We start from the raw sequence: 12,163 nt of genomic DNA on the forward strand, positions 1-12,163 counted from the left end.
CAAACTTAAAATCTCAGCCTGTGATGACCGAAGATTGACCGGATTTATGGATGCCAACTGGGGCAAAGACACACCTGATGGCAAATCTACAAGTGGATACTTATTCTACTATGGAGACAGTTTGAATGGACTAGTCAAAAGCAATCTGTCGTAGCAATCTCTACTGCAGAAGCTGAATCAGTGCAAAGTGCCAGCTATGAACTTTACTGGATTATTCATCTACTGAAAGACTTTGGAAATGATGAACCAAAGCCAGTAATACTGTTTGAAGACAATCAAGCTTGCATCGCTATCTGCAAAGGTGAGAGCACCAAATCCAAGAGTAAGACCATCGCTCTCAAATGTAACTATGTGAAAGACCTGTAAGACCAAGGACTGATTGAACTCCAATACTGAGGAGATGATTGCAGACATATTCACCAAGCCACTCGAGAAGAAGTTTGAAACTCTTCGTGAATGTTTGAATTTGCTTGACTTTCGTGTTATAACTTGAGAAGGGGTGTTGGGTGTTACAAGTTAAAACACTTCAGTATTTACAGAGTTAATGATGTTTGTTAAGTCACATGTTTGTTTGTAACCAATCTGTTTAGACAATAGAATGCCCGGGAACTTTGGAGCTAATTTGCTACTCTGATTGGAAACCAAGGTGTCAAGTATTAGCATTTTATGGTTTCTCTTCCCGTCTGTATGTTCTTTGTTCTGACTAGAGGAGGAGACGCCATTCCGGCTCTTCCCATTTTACGTTTTAGCTGCATGGATGTACACGTATAAGCTCTTTGTTATTTTATATCCTGTGTACTTTTTTCCCATGTTAGGTTTATAGTAAACTTTTATATTTTAATACACACCATGGACTCTGTCTCTTAATACTCTGCTGACTTACTTAAAAAGAAACCCAACACCAAGACTGACCGGATTTATGGATGCCAACTGGGGCAAAGACACACCTGATGGCAAATGTACAAGTGGATACTTGTTCTTCTATGGAGACAGTTTGATTGAATGGACTAGTCAAAAGCAATCTGTCGTAGCTATCTCTACAGCAGAAGCTGAATGCGTATCAGCGTAAAGTGCCAGCTATGAACTTTACTGGATTATTCATCTACTGAAAGACTTTGGAATAGATGAACCAAAGCCAATAATACTGTTTGAAGACAATCAAGCTTGCATCGCTATCTGCAAAGGTGAGAGCACCAAATCCACGAATAGGACCATCGCTCTAAAATGTAACTATGTGAAAGACCTACAAGACCAAGGAATGATTGAACTCCAATACTGTCCTACTGAGGAGATGATTGCAGACATATTCACCAAGCCACTCAAGAAGAAGTTTGGAAGTTTGAACCTCTACGTGAAAGACTGAACTTGCATGACTTGTAACACCATGGACTCAGTCTCTTAATACTCTGCTGACTTATGTAGTGCAGAGGTTCAGCGTGTGGGACCAGGATGTTGAAGACTCGGCTTGGAATCACTCCTCTGGGGGGCCAGTGTGGCACCCTCGCTTAGTCTGACCCACCTCCGGACCACTGCTCCCTCTAAGCCGTGGAGTCCCGTGACTTCGTGAGCTCCTGGCACTGAAGGGAGCCGAGCCCTCTGGCTGCTGCAACAAACTAGTTTGCTCTGGAGCCCTCCTTCACGAGCTGAGACAAAAATGTGTGAGCTGGCTCACACCAACTCAGCTCAGAGGGAACACTGCTCCCAAGGCGGCGGTTGTGAGGATAAAAGGGAGGAAGAGGAGAACTGTTTCGTAAGCACCTTCGGATCCCCCTCGGACGGACGGACTGACAGGCAGATGAATAGAAGTGCTGGGGCTCTTCTTCCCCAGGTCTGAAGTCTTCCCTCCTTCTGGCTCAACAGCAGGCCGGAGGCCGGGGAAGAGCTGACCCAGTAAGTTCCCGAGTGACTCTCGAATCTGAAATAGGTTGCCGATTGTTGGGTATTACAAGTTGAAAACACTCAGTATATCTGGGGTTAAATGTTTGTTTATGTTACTCACAGGAAGTCACATGTTTCTCATGTAACCAATGTTCTTTAGCTGTAGGAAGCCCGGGAATTTTCTCCCTGATCTAGGGATTTGATTGGGACTAAAGTGTCAAGGTGTATTACCATTTTATGGCTTCTTTTCCCGTCTTTGTTTGGTGTTCTGAAGAAGAAGAAGAGCAGCCATAATCTCTCTCTTCTAGTTTTGTCTTTGTAGAGTAAGGATGTAGACGATTTTGCTCTGTTGTTATTTTCATCCCAGTTACCCTTCCCGTGCTAGAATTTAGTAAAAACTTTATATTTTAATCGCACATGGACTCTGAGTCTGAATGATCTTACTCTGGCTCTGCTGGGCTATATTATCTCTGCTAAATGCCATTCTTTCAAGATCTCACAACGAAAGGACTCAAAAGTTGAGAATGAATGGGAAGGTGTCGGTCTCTGCAGCTGCTGCTCCATGTTTTAGCAGAATAACTTGGCTGGGTTTGTATCCGGGGGGTGGGGACAGGACTGGGGTTTCCACCGTCCCCTTCTTCGGCGTTCCTGGCTGCTTCACGGCACGTGGTGACGACAATCCAAATTTCCGAGAGAGGGCGACAAAGAGCTAGCAATCGCCCCTCACTCAGGGCTCGTCTGCCCCCTCGAAGCCGTTGCCCGACGGGAAGGGACAGGACGGGGGGCGACTTTCCCCCTCCAGGTCTCTTTTCCGCGAGGAACATCTCTTGGCCTGCCAAAGGGGCAGAGAAAGACCGCTGGGGGGCGAGACACGACGAGGGAGAGACGATTTCCACGCGTGTCCTTCCTCTCCGAGTCATGCGAGCTGCCTGCGGCCGTCTGGGGGAGAATTTGGAGAGGGGGCGACACGTTTCCACTTGGGCGGGAGCCGGGAGTCACGTCCAAAATCCAGCGCCTGAGAAAAAGAGGGGGGGGGGGGGGGAGATGTTTTGCTGTGGACTTCACGTATATTTCGATATATGTCTCTAGTTCCAGCTCCTGCCAACCTAGCAGTTCGAAAGCAAGAAATTGCAAGTAGATAAATAGGGGCCGCTTCGGTGGGAAGGGAACAGCGTTCCGTGCGCCTTGGTGTTTAGTCATGCCGGCCACTTGACCACGGAAACGTCTTCGGACAGCGCTGGCTCTTCGGCTTTGAAACGGAAATGAGCACCACAACCCTAGAGTCGGACTCGACTGGCTGTCGAGCAAGGGAACCTTTACCTTTTACTTTCACATATGTTTATATTTTTGATGTTTCTGGTTAATAATCAATCTTATTCGAAACGAAAGAAACGGCAGACAGAAGCCCGTGGCCGCGATCCACTGACTGGCCGACCGGGGCCCGGGTCTTGTCCAAGAGCCGCAGACTCAACCCGGGATTAATTTGGAGGCGGGGGGAGCTCGGAGCCCACCTGCTGCCGGGGTGGGAGAGCGACCGGAGCCGGCTTTGTGCCCGGTTTGCCCCAGTGGCTGGATTTCACCGGGTCCGGGAGTCCCGGGCTGGTCCTTCCCCTTCGTGAGGCAGGTTCATAAACCCGAACCCAGCCTCGTCTCGGCAGCAGCTCTCAGGAGTCCAGAAGCGCCACCGCACCCCTGAGGGATCCGGCTGCCTCCCCGGGGCTCAGGCCGGGCCCGGGCCCACCCGGCGCCCTCTAAGGCCTCCCGACGGTCCAGACAGAGGCCCTCCGAAGGTCCCCGCCGATGGAGGAGTTCTGGGGGCGGCCTTTCCCTCCCCACCGGGCTGGGGGGCAGTGTTCCCTCTCAGCTGAGTGAGTGTGCGCTCGCTCACCGTTTTTTTTTTTTAGCCTCCGGCTCACACCTTTTCGTCTTGGCTCAGGAAGGGAGAGCTCCGGAGCAATATGATTAATTTTGTTGTTGTTGTTGTTGTTCAGTCGCACAGTCGAGTCCGACTCTTCGCGACCCCATGGACCAGCTCCCGCCAGGCCTTCCTGTCTTCCTCCGTCCTCTGAAGTTGGCTCAATTTCATGTTCGTTGCATCGATGACACTGTCTAACCATCTCATCCTTTGCCGTCCCCGTCTTCTTTGACCTTCAATCTTTCCCAGCATTAGGGTCTTCTCCAGGGAGTGCTCCCTTCTCATTGGGTGGCCAAAGTCTTTGAGCCTCAGTTTCATTATCTGGCCTCCCGGGGAACAGTCAGGTTTGATTTCTTTGAGGATTGACTGATTTGATCTCCTTGCAGTCCAAGGGACTCTCAAGAGTCTTCTCCAGCACCACAGTTCAGTGCGGCTGGCTGGGGGGGGGGGGGCTGGCCGGCCGAGGGCTCCTCCTGACGAGCCTTTTCCCCAGGGCATCACTCCCCCTTCCCTTTTAAAACCGAAATCCCCCTTTCGCTTGGCTCTGGGGCCACGTCACCCCCAATTGGTCAGAGAGCTCCGGCCGAGCGCGGGGGGCGGGGGGGTGTGCAATTTATTACTCTTCCTCCTGCTAATTGGCATGTAAATATATATGCGGCTGGCGAGCGAAAGGGGCGCTTCCCTGGAAGAGGCCGTCCAGGGAGAAGGCGCGGGGTCCGGGTCAGGGAAAGGCTATTGTCTCCAGTGTTCCCTCTAAGCTGAGTTAATGCGAGCTAGTTCACAGTTTTTTAGCCTCCAGATCACACATTTTTGTCTTCGCTCAGGAAGGAGGGCTCCAGAGCAAACGAAGTTATGCAGCAGCCAGATCGCTCGCTCAGAACTTGAATTGCCAGGAGCTCACAAAGTAGACTTTTTGCTCACAAGACTCCACAGCTTAGAGGGAGCATTGATTGTTTCCCCTCCCCAGTTTTGATCTTTTCCATCTGTGGGCCTTGGGGGCGTGGGGAGGGGGAGAGCGGCGTCCCTTCCGCAGCGTCTGACGCGGGAATGACAAGAGACAAGGGGCCCGATCCACCGGGGAGAGACCGCTCCCCCTACTCCCAGGCATTCCGGCGGGGAACCCTCGGGCGGGGTGGGCCCCCCAAGGTCCTGCACTCGCCCTTACTAAGAGGGTAAGAAGGGCCGGCAGGACCCCCAGAAGTCCGCATCCAAGGGGAGGGGCGAAGCCCACCACCCCTCGGTCACCTGGGGAAAAAAAATCTTTGGAAGCCCGACACGGAACTCCCGGGGCACGTCTGGACAGGAGATGCGCAGCGCCAGCCTCTACTCGGCCACTGGAGAATAAGCCCAACGGGACCTGTTCCCAACTAGAAAGCGGGACCGGGAGTGTAATATATCCACATAAGACCGCGTTTTCAGGGAGGTTTCTTGAACATCCACATGGTGCGCCCCAGTGTTGATTCTAAAAAACAACAACACAAAACTCTGGGAGCACAGAACTCCCCCGGAGTAACCCCGACACAATCCGGTGCAGGTCAGCGGGCCAGTGGCTCAAAGGGTTTCAATCTGGATCAGGGGCGGGCGCAACAAAAGCCTTTTTGGGGCAGGAAGAGGTGTTGGAAGTTACAAGTTAGAACACTTCTATTCAGTATTTACTGAGTTAATATTGTGTTCTGAATCACATGTTTGTTTGTATCCTATCTGCTTAGAGAGTTAGAAAGCCCGCCAGATACAGATCTAGTTTGTTGTTCTGATTGGGGAATGGAGTGTTACTATTTAGCATTTTATGGCTCTTTGTCCCTGAGCAAGAAGAAGCTCCACTCTCCATTAGACCTTAGCCATGTAAGGAAGTCTATCTAGACATGAGGATGTAGAAATAAAGCTCTTTGTTATTTTACCTCCTGTTTACCCTACCCTTGATAGGTTGTTAGTAAACTTTTATATTTTGAAACTACCATGGACTCAGACTCATTTTTACTCTGCTAAACTCTGCTGAATTAAGAAATTAAGAAATTAAATACTAAACCATCTAACAGGCATCTAACAGAAATCAAACCCGGTTCTCCCAGATTAGAGTCCGCGCACCTTAACCACTGCACCAAACTGGCTCTAGCGGGCACAGACTGGGGCTGGCATGCGGATCCTGCCAGAGGCAAGGTTCGGGCAGCTTCCTAGTTGAAGACTCTTGCCTGGGAGTGGCCAGGCAGAATTCCACAGACAGGATCTGGAAAGGGCGGCAGACCTACCTGCTTCAAGAGGCACCGACAAGACGTACTGACTCTCCACTGCAAGGCTGGGCCACGGCAGCGCACTGTGCCTGGGGCTGCCCTTGAAGACAACCTGGCCTGGCCATGGCACCCCTGCTTACGGGAATGTCTCGGTTTGATCACCCTGACGCTTGTTTCAAAGCAGCTTTGTTGGTCTGGTGGCCAGCGCTGGGTGGGGAAGTACCTGGAGATTTTGGGGGGCAGAGCCTGGAGAAGGTGGGGCTTGGGGAGGGGCCTCAGCAGGGGACGGTGCCACAGAGTCACCCCCCCACCCGAAAGCAGCTGCCGTTTTCTCACGGGCCATCTTTCCAAAGACTGCTGGTTTAGACAATCACAGACAGATCAAAGAAATAAAGACATGCGCTCTCCCCCTATTTCTTCTGTAAGAGGAAACGCCAGAGGGCGTGGCAATGGGAAGCCAAACGGTCATCAGGGGCAGGAAAAATCCAAGCCTGTGTTTCTCCTGAGAGAGGCTGTGCCAGAAACTGCAGGAAAGCGAGCCGAATGTGCGAATGTGCTTGCTGTAAACATTAATCATAGCAGAGAATACAGTGATGAATCACTGTGGCTACTGGACACAGGGAGTGCCGTCCACATTTGCAACAGTGCTGAATATTTTGTTGATCTGAATAAAGATGAGATGCCCAAACTGATCAAAGTTGATAATGAACCATTGAGAGTTGCTGGAACAGGAAAGATTTTTCTTAATGTGTTAAATTCTGCTGGCCAAATTCAGCAAATGACTTTAAATGATTGTGTATTTGTGCCTGAAGCTAGTACTTGTCTGATCTCCTCAAGGAGAATTATTGCTGCTGGTTTTAACATTAATCTTAAAAAGGGACAAGGAAAAATTTGGCACAAAGATGGAGTCGAGCTCATTATGGAAGAGCACGACAGTTACCATTATGTAAGAAATCTTGGCATAACTGAAAATGATGAACTGGACACAAGTGGACCTGTGTTTCACACAAAATCATCTGAATGTGAGCACAAAGACTGTTTATTTAAATGGCATGTGATGTTTGCTCACAGAAATTTACAAAGTGTGAGAAAGCTTCTGAAGGGCTGTAATATTGATGCTGTTGAATGCAATACTATTAGTAATGGTTGTGATACCTGTTTTAAGGCAAAAGGCAAAGCGCCTTGTTACAGAGGCAAAAATCCAGAACAAGATAAAGGTTTTCTAGAGACTGTGTACTCAGATCTTGTTGGCCCTATCAAACAATCTACTGGTGGTAGTAAATACTTTGTGACTTTTATGGAAGCAAAATCCAGATATGTCTATACCTACCTACTTAAAAGTAAAGACCAAGTACTTGACAAATTTAAGTGCTATGTTGCTGCTGTTAAAAATAAATTTGGCAAAGCGCCTGAAGTGTTATTCACTGACAATGGCACAGAGTATTGCAGCAGTGAGTTCCAAAGGTTCATGGAACAAGAAGGAATTGAACATCAAACAACTATTGTTTATTCTCCAGAACAAAATGGAACAGCGGAACGCTTAAACAGAACCATACTAGAAATGGCGCGTTCTATGCTAATACAATCTGGAATTTCAGAAGATATGTGGGGTGAAGCAGTCAATACAGCTACTTACCTGCACAATAGAGTTCCATCTAAAACTACAAATAAAATTCCTTTTCAATTATGGCATAACAGGATGCCTGGACTTAAACACATTAAAGCATTTGGATCTAAAGCCTATGCCCACATTCCAAAAGAGAAAAGGGGCAAATTAGAGCCAAGAGCAGAAATTGGTATCCTAGTGGGGTACGCTCAAGGAGGAAAAGGCTACCGAATTTTTGATTCTACAAACTGTGTAATTAGAGAATGCAATGTGGTACATGTTGATGAGAGTAACATCCTGCAAACTCCTAAGCCAGCTGAGTCCACAGCACAACCTGTCAATCAGGAATCTACAGATGTCTCTTTCTTTGATGTGATCACTTGGCAATCTGCAGAGACCACCTGTGACCAGGCAGGTCCATCTCCACAAGAGGATTCCACCTCAGAAGGGGAACAAGGGAATTCCACCTCAGAAGGGGAACCAGGAGAGGCAACGCCAAGGGTAAGAGAGACAACTGCTGTGAGACAATCAGCAAGGAGTACCAAAGGTGTTCCACCACCAATGTACGGAATTTGTGCAAGTGTGCAACAAATAAAGGAACCTACTAACTGGAAGGAAGTTAATCAACTACCTGCATCTGAAAGAAGCAAGTGGATTAATGCCATGGAAGAAGAATTTGCATCTTTGCAAGACAAACAAGTTTGGACTCTTACTGAGTTACCTTCAGAAAGAAAAGCCATCGGCTGTAAGTGGGTGTACAAAGTGAAGTATAACCCTGACGGCGAAGTGGACAAGTACAAAGCTCGTCTTGTCGCAAAAGGATTTTCTCAAAAATATGGAATCGATTTCTCGGAAACTTTTGCACCTGTTGTAAGCTACACAACCTTCAGAACACTTTTGAGCATAGCAGCCTCAAGGGGCATGCACATTGAACATTTGGACGTCAAAACTGCGTTTCTCAATGGAGAATTGAATGAAGAAATCTACATGGAACAACCAGAAGGATTTTCAACAAAAGGACAAGAAGGCCTAGTGTGCAAACTCAACAAAAGCGTTTATGGACTAAAGCAAGCAGCAAAAGCGTGGAATGAGAAACTGACTGAACTGTTACAAAAACAGAACTTTCAACAAGGAATAGCAGAACCGTGTTTGTTCTCAAGAATCAAAAATGGACAATATCAGTACATACTCATTTATGTTGATGACTTGATTATTTGTTGTGAAAATCAAGGAGATGTACAGGAAATAGCAGATGAACTAAACAAGGAAGTGGAAGTGAAACAATTGGGACCTATAAAACACTATCTTGGAATACAAATTGAAAGAACTGATGATGGAAGTTTTCTTCTAAGCCAAAAGCAAAAGATCATGGACTTTATTGAATCTGTAGGAATGAAACATTCCAAGCCAGTGAGCACACCTCTTGAAAAGGATTACCTCAAGAATACAGAGGGACCACTACTTCCAAATAACCACGAATACAGATCAGCAATAGGAAAATTATTGTATCTTAGCAAAATTTGTCGACCAGACATAACTTCAGCTGTTGGACTATTATGCAGAAAGACCAGCTCACCGACTATCCATGACTGGAAAGCTGTAAAAAGACTGGCAAGATACCTAAAAGGAACTTTGGATTACAAACTGAAAATCTCATCCTGTGATGAACCAAGACTGACTGGATTCATGGATGCCAACTGGGGAAAAGACACAACTGATGGAAAATCTACAAGTGGATACTTATTCTACTATGGAAACAGTTTAATTGACTGGACTAGTCAAAAGCAATCTGTTGTAGCGATCTCTACTGCAGAAGCTGAATGTGTATCAGCGCAAAGTGCCAGCTATGAACTGTACTGGATCATTCATCTACTGAAAGACTTTGGAATAGACGAACCGAAACCAATAATAATGTATGAGGACAATCAAGCTTGCATCGTTCTCTGCAAAGGTGAGAGCACCAAATCCAAGAGTAAGACCATTGCTCTTCAATGCAAATATGTGAAAGACTTACAAGACAAAGGACTCATTGAACTTCGTTACTGTCCTACTGACCAGATGACTGCCGACATCCTGACCAAGCCGCTTGACAAGCAACGTTTTGAGAATCTTCGTGAAAGTTTAAATTTGCATGATTTCAGTGTTATAACTTGAGAAGGGGTGTTGGAAGTTACAAGTTAGAACACTTCTATTCAGTATTTACTGAGTTAATATTGTGTTCTGAATCACATGTTTGTTTGTATCCTATCTGCTTAGAGAGTTAGAAAGCCCGCCAGATACAGATCTAGTTTGTTGTTCTGATTGGGGAATGGAGTGTTACTATTTAGCATTTTATGGCTCTTTGTCCCTGAGCAAGAAGAAGCTCCAGTCTCCATCTCTCCATTAGACCTTAGCCATGTAAGGAAGTCTCCATTAGTCTTAGAAAGATTTGAGGATGTAGAAATAAAGCTCTTTGTTATTTTACCTCCTGTTTACCCTACCCTTGATAGGTTGTTAGTAAACTTTTATATTTTTAAAACTACCATGGACTCAGACTCATTTTTACTCTGCTAAACTCTGCTGAATTAAGAAATTAAGAAATTAAATACTAAACCATCTAACAAGAGGTCACTTGGGATGCTGCGGCAACCGCAGAACAGAAGGCGGGAAAGGGAAACGACTCGATCCCTTTGTCTCGTCTGCCTTCTGATTTACGCACCGTTTTCTCGGTTTCCCGCAGTGTGGCGAGGCCGAGGGGACACGGAGGGGGAGGGGGAAGAGCCGCCCCACCGCGCGGAGGGAAAGGGAGGCAAGCGGGCGGGGGGGGGGCTCTGTCGACTCGCCGAGGAAACGAAACGAGCGCCCCGTTTCGCTTTGCTGTGAGCCTGCCCGGGACCGCCTAAGAGGCAGAGAGAGCTCGTTTCGGTGCCCCTTGAGGTCAACCAGAAAGCGGCCGAGCCAGGCCGCTTAGAATAAATGCTTTCGCTGGGCTAGATCGGGCGCAACTCGCTTAGGATCCGGATAGCAAGAAAAGAGTTATGCTTTCGGCCAGCAAAACTTGGCGCAGCTTGGCCATGAGTCCAACGTCCACCTAATCCGCCCATTGTTTCAAGAACGACCACCCAATAAATCTTCGGATCTCGATCCAAAAGTTCCTTGAGCCCTTTGGTCGATTTCAAGGGAGCAGGGTTAGTAGTACCCCCCCCCCTGACTGCTTCACCGCTCCCTTTGAAATCCACGGACTGGACTTGGGCCGGACTGTGATTTTTTGGGGGGCCCAGTTACACGGCCAGAAGACCTCCAGTCCAGGGACCGCGATCCAGAAAGCTGTGGGGCCAGCCCCCCCCCCCCAGCTTCTCTCCTGGGTAGGGCGACGAGGTCCTGAATGAAGGGCACGCATATTTTGCACATCACATTCGTAGTGGCGATGAGCTATTATTATTATTATTATTATTATTATTATTATTATTATTAGTAGTAGTAGTAGTAGTAGTAGTAGTAGTAGTAGTAGTAGTAGTAGTATGCTTTTATTATTTTAAAAGCAGTCCCAATTCGAAGTCTCGCCGTTCCAGAAATCCAATTCGAAGGTGGTCCCGAGGTAATACGCTCGAATGACGTAAATTTAAAATCCCTAAAATGGAAGCCCCCCCTTTTTTGGGCTGCGGGAAGCCGCCGGCCTTCGCGGAATCGACCCAAGCTCTGCGGTGAGCAGAGGGAGGCAGGAAGCGGCGAGTGAGCGGGACGGGGCGGAAGGCCAGCACGCCGCCGCCGCCAGGGTCCGTGCTTCGCTGGGAGGGCGCGCGTGGGGGGGGGTGATTAATCCTCACATTTCCCCCCAGGACAAGGCCACCTCTCAGCGCTCCTGCTCGGAAGTCAGTTTCACCGGGGAGACTGGGGTCGAGGCCGGCGTGGATTCGACCCTTTTCCCTTTCGCCAAGGCAGGTGACCCGGCGACCTAGCTCCGCGGGAGGGGGGTCTCTGGAGAGCCGCTTTGTCCCGACGACTTTGCGCCTGCTGCAGGACGACGAGGAGTCCTCGAGAAGGAAGTTTCTTTTCGTTTTGCTCCTTGGATCCAAACCGCTCCAAAAATCAAAACCAGGAAAGAAAATATCGCCTCCCCGGGAGACAACCTCACCGCTGATTTCGGAAAGATGCGCGTCCTGATGCGCTTGCACGGTCCACGCAGCAAGAGTTGGCACCCATCACCCTAACCCTAACCGCTCCCCCTGTCCCGGTGGTGGGAAGCCTGGGGAAGTGGTCGCTACTCCCCGCCGCCCCCGTCTTCTGCTCTCCGCCGAGAGCGAAGCTGCGGAGGTGGGAGTCCCGCCGCTCCAAGGGCCCCTCCGGGGCTCACTGGCAGGACCTCGGCAAAGCCTCAACCCTCGACCCCTGCCGGCTTTCTCCGCAGTCCGTCCTCCGTATCCCTTCTCCGACGTGAGTCCCCCTGAACTCAGCCGCAGCGAGTGGCATAAATCCGGGTCGAGCGGCTACCGATCCGGGGCCCTCGCCAGTGCGATCCTTCGCAAGTCCAGAAGAGCTCCCAGGCCATCCCTACAC

The 12,163-nt window shown here is 48.8% G+C and overlaps 1 protein-coding gene across 1 annotated transcript in view; it reads left to right on the plus strand.

The window, feature by feature from the left end:
- Positions 1 to 11,445: 11,445 nt before the first annotated feature.
- LOC107116080 (paired box protein Pax-1-like) overlaps positions 11,446 to 12,163 on the plus strand; it is a gene marked incomplete at its 5' end in the record, with an annotated part of 29,022 nt that continues 28,304 nt past the window's right edge. The window contains 2 exons of the mRNA XM_015417943.1: positions 11,446 to 11,548; positions 12,015 to 12,128. Of these exons, the coding sequence (XP_015273429.1) occupies positions 11,446 to 11,548; positions 12,015 to 12,128 (217 nt within the window). The remainder of the gene's footprint in view (positions 11,549 to 12,014; positions 12,129 to 12,163) is intronic.

Source organism: Gekko japonicus, unplaced genomic scaffold (genome assembly GCF_001447785.1).
Source record: "Gekko japonicus isolate JY-2015 unplaced genomic scaffold, Gekko_japonicus_V1.1 scaffold882, whole genome shotgun sequence".
Classification (NCBI taxonomy): domain Eukaryota; kingdom Metazoa; phylum Chordata; class Lepidosauria; order Squamata; family Gekkonidae; genus Gekko; species Gekko japonicus.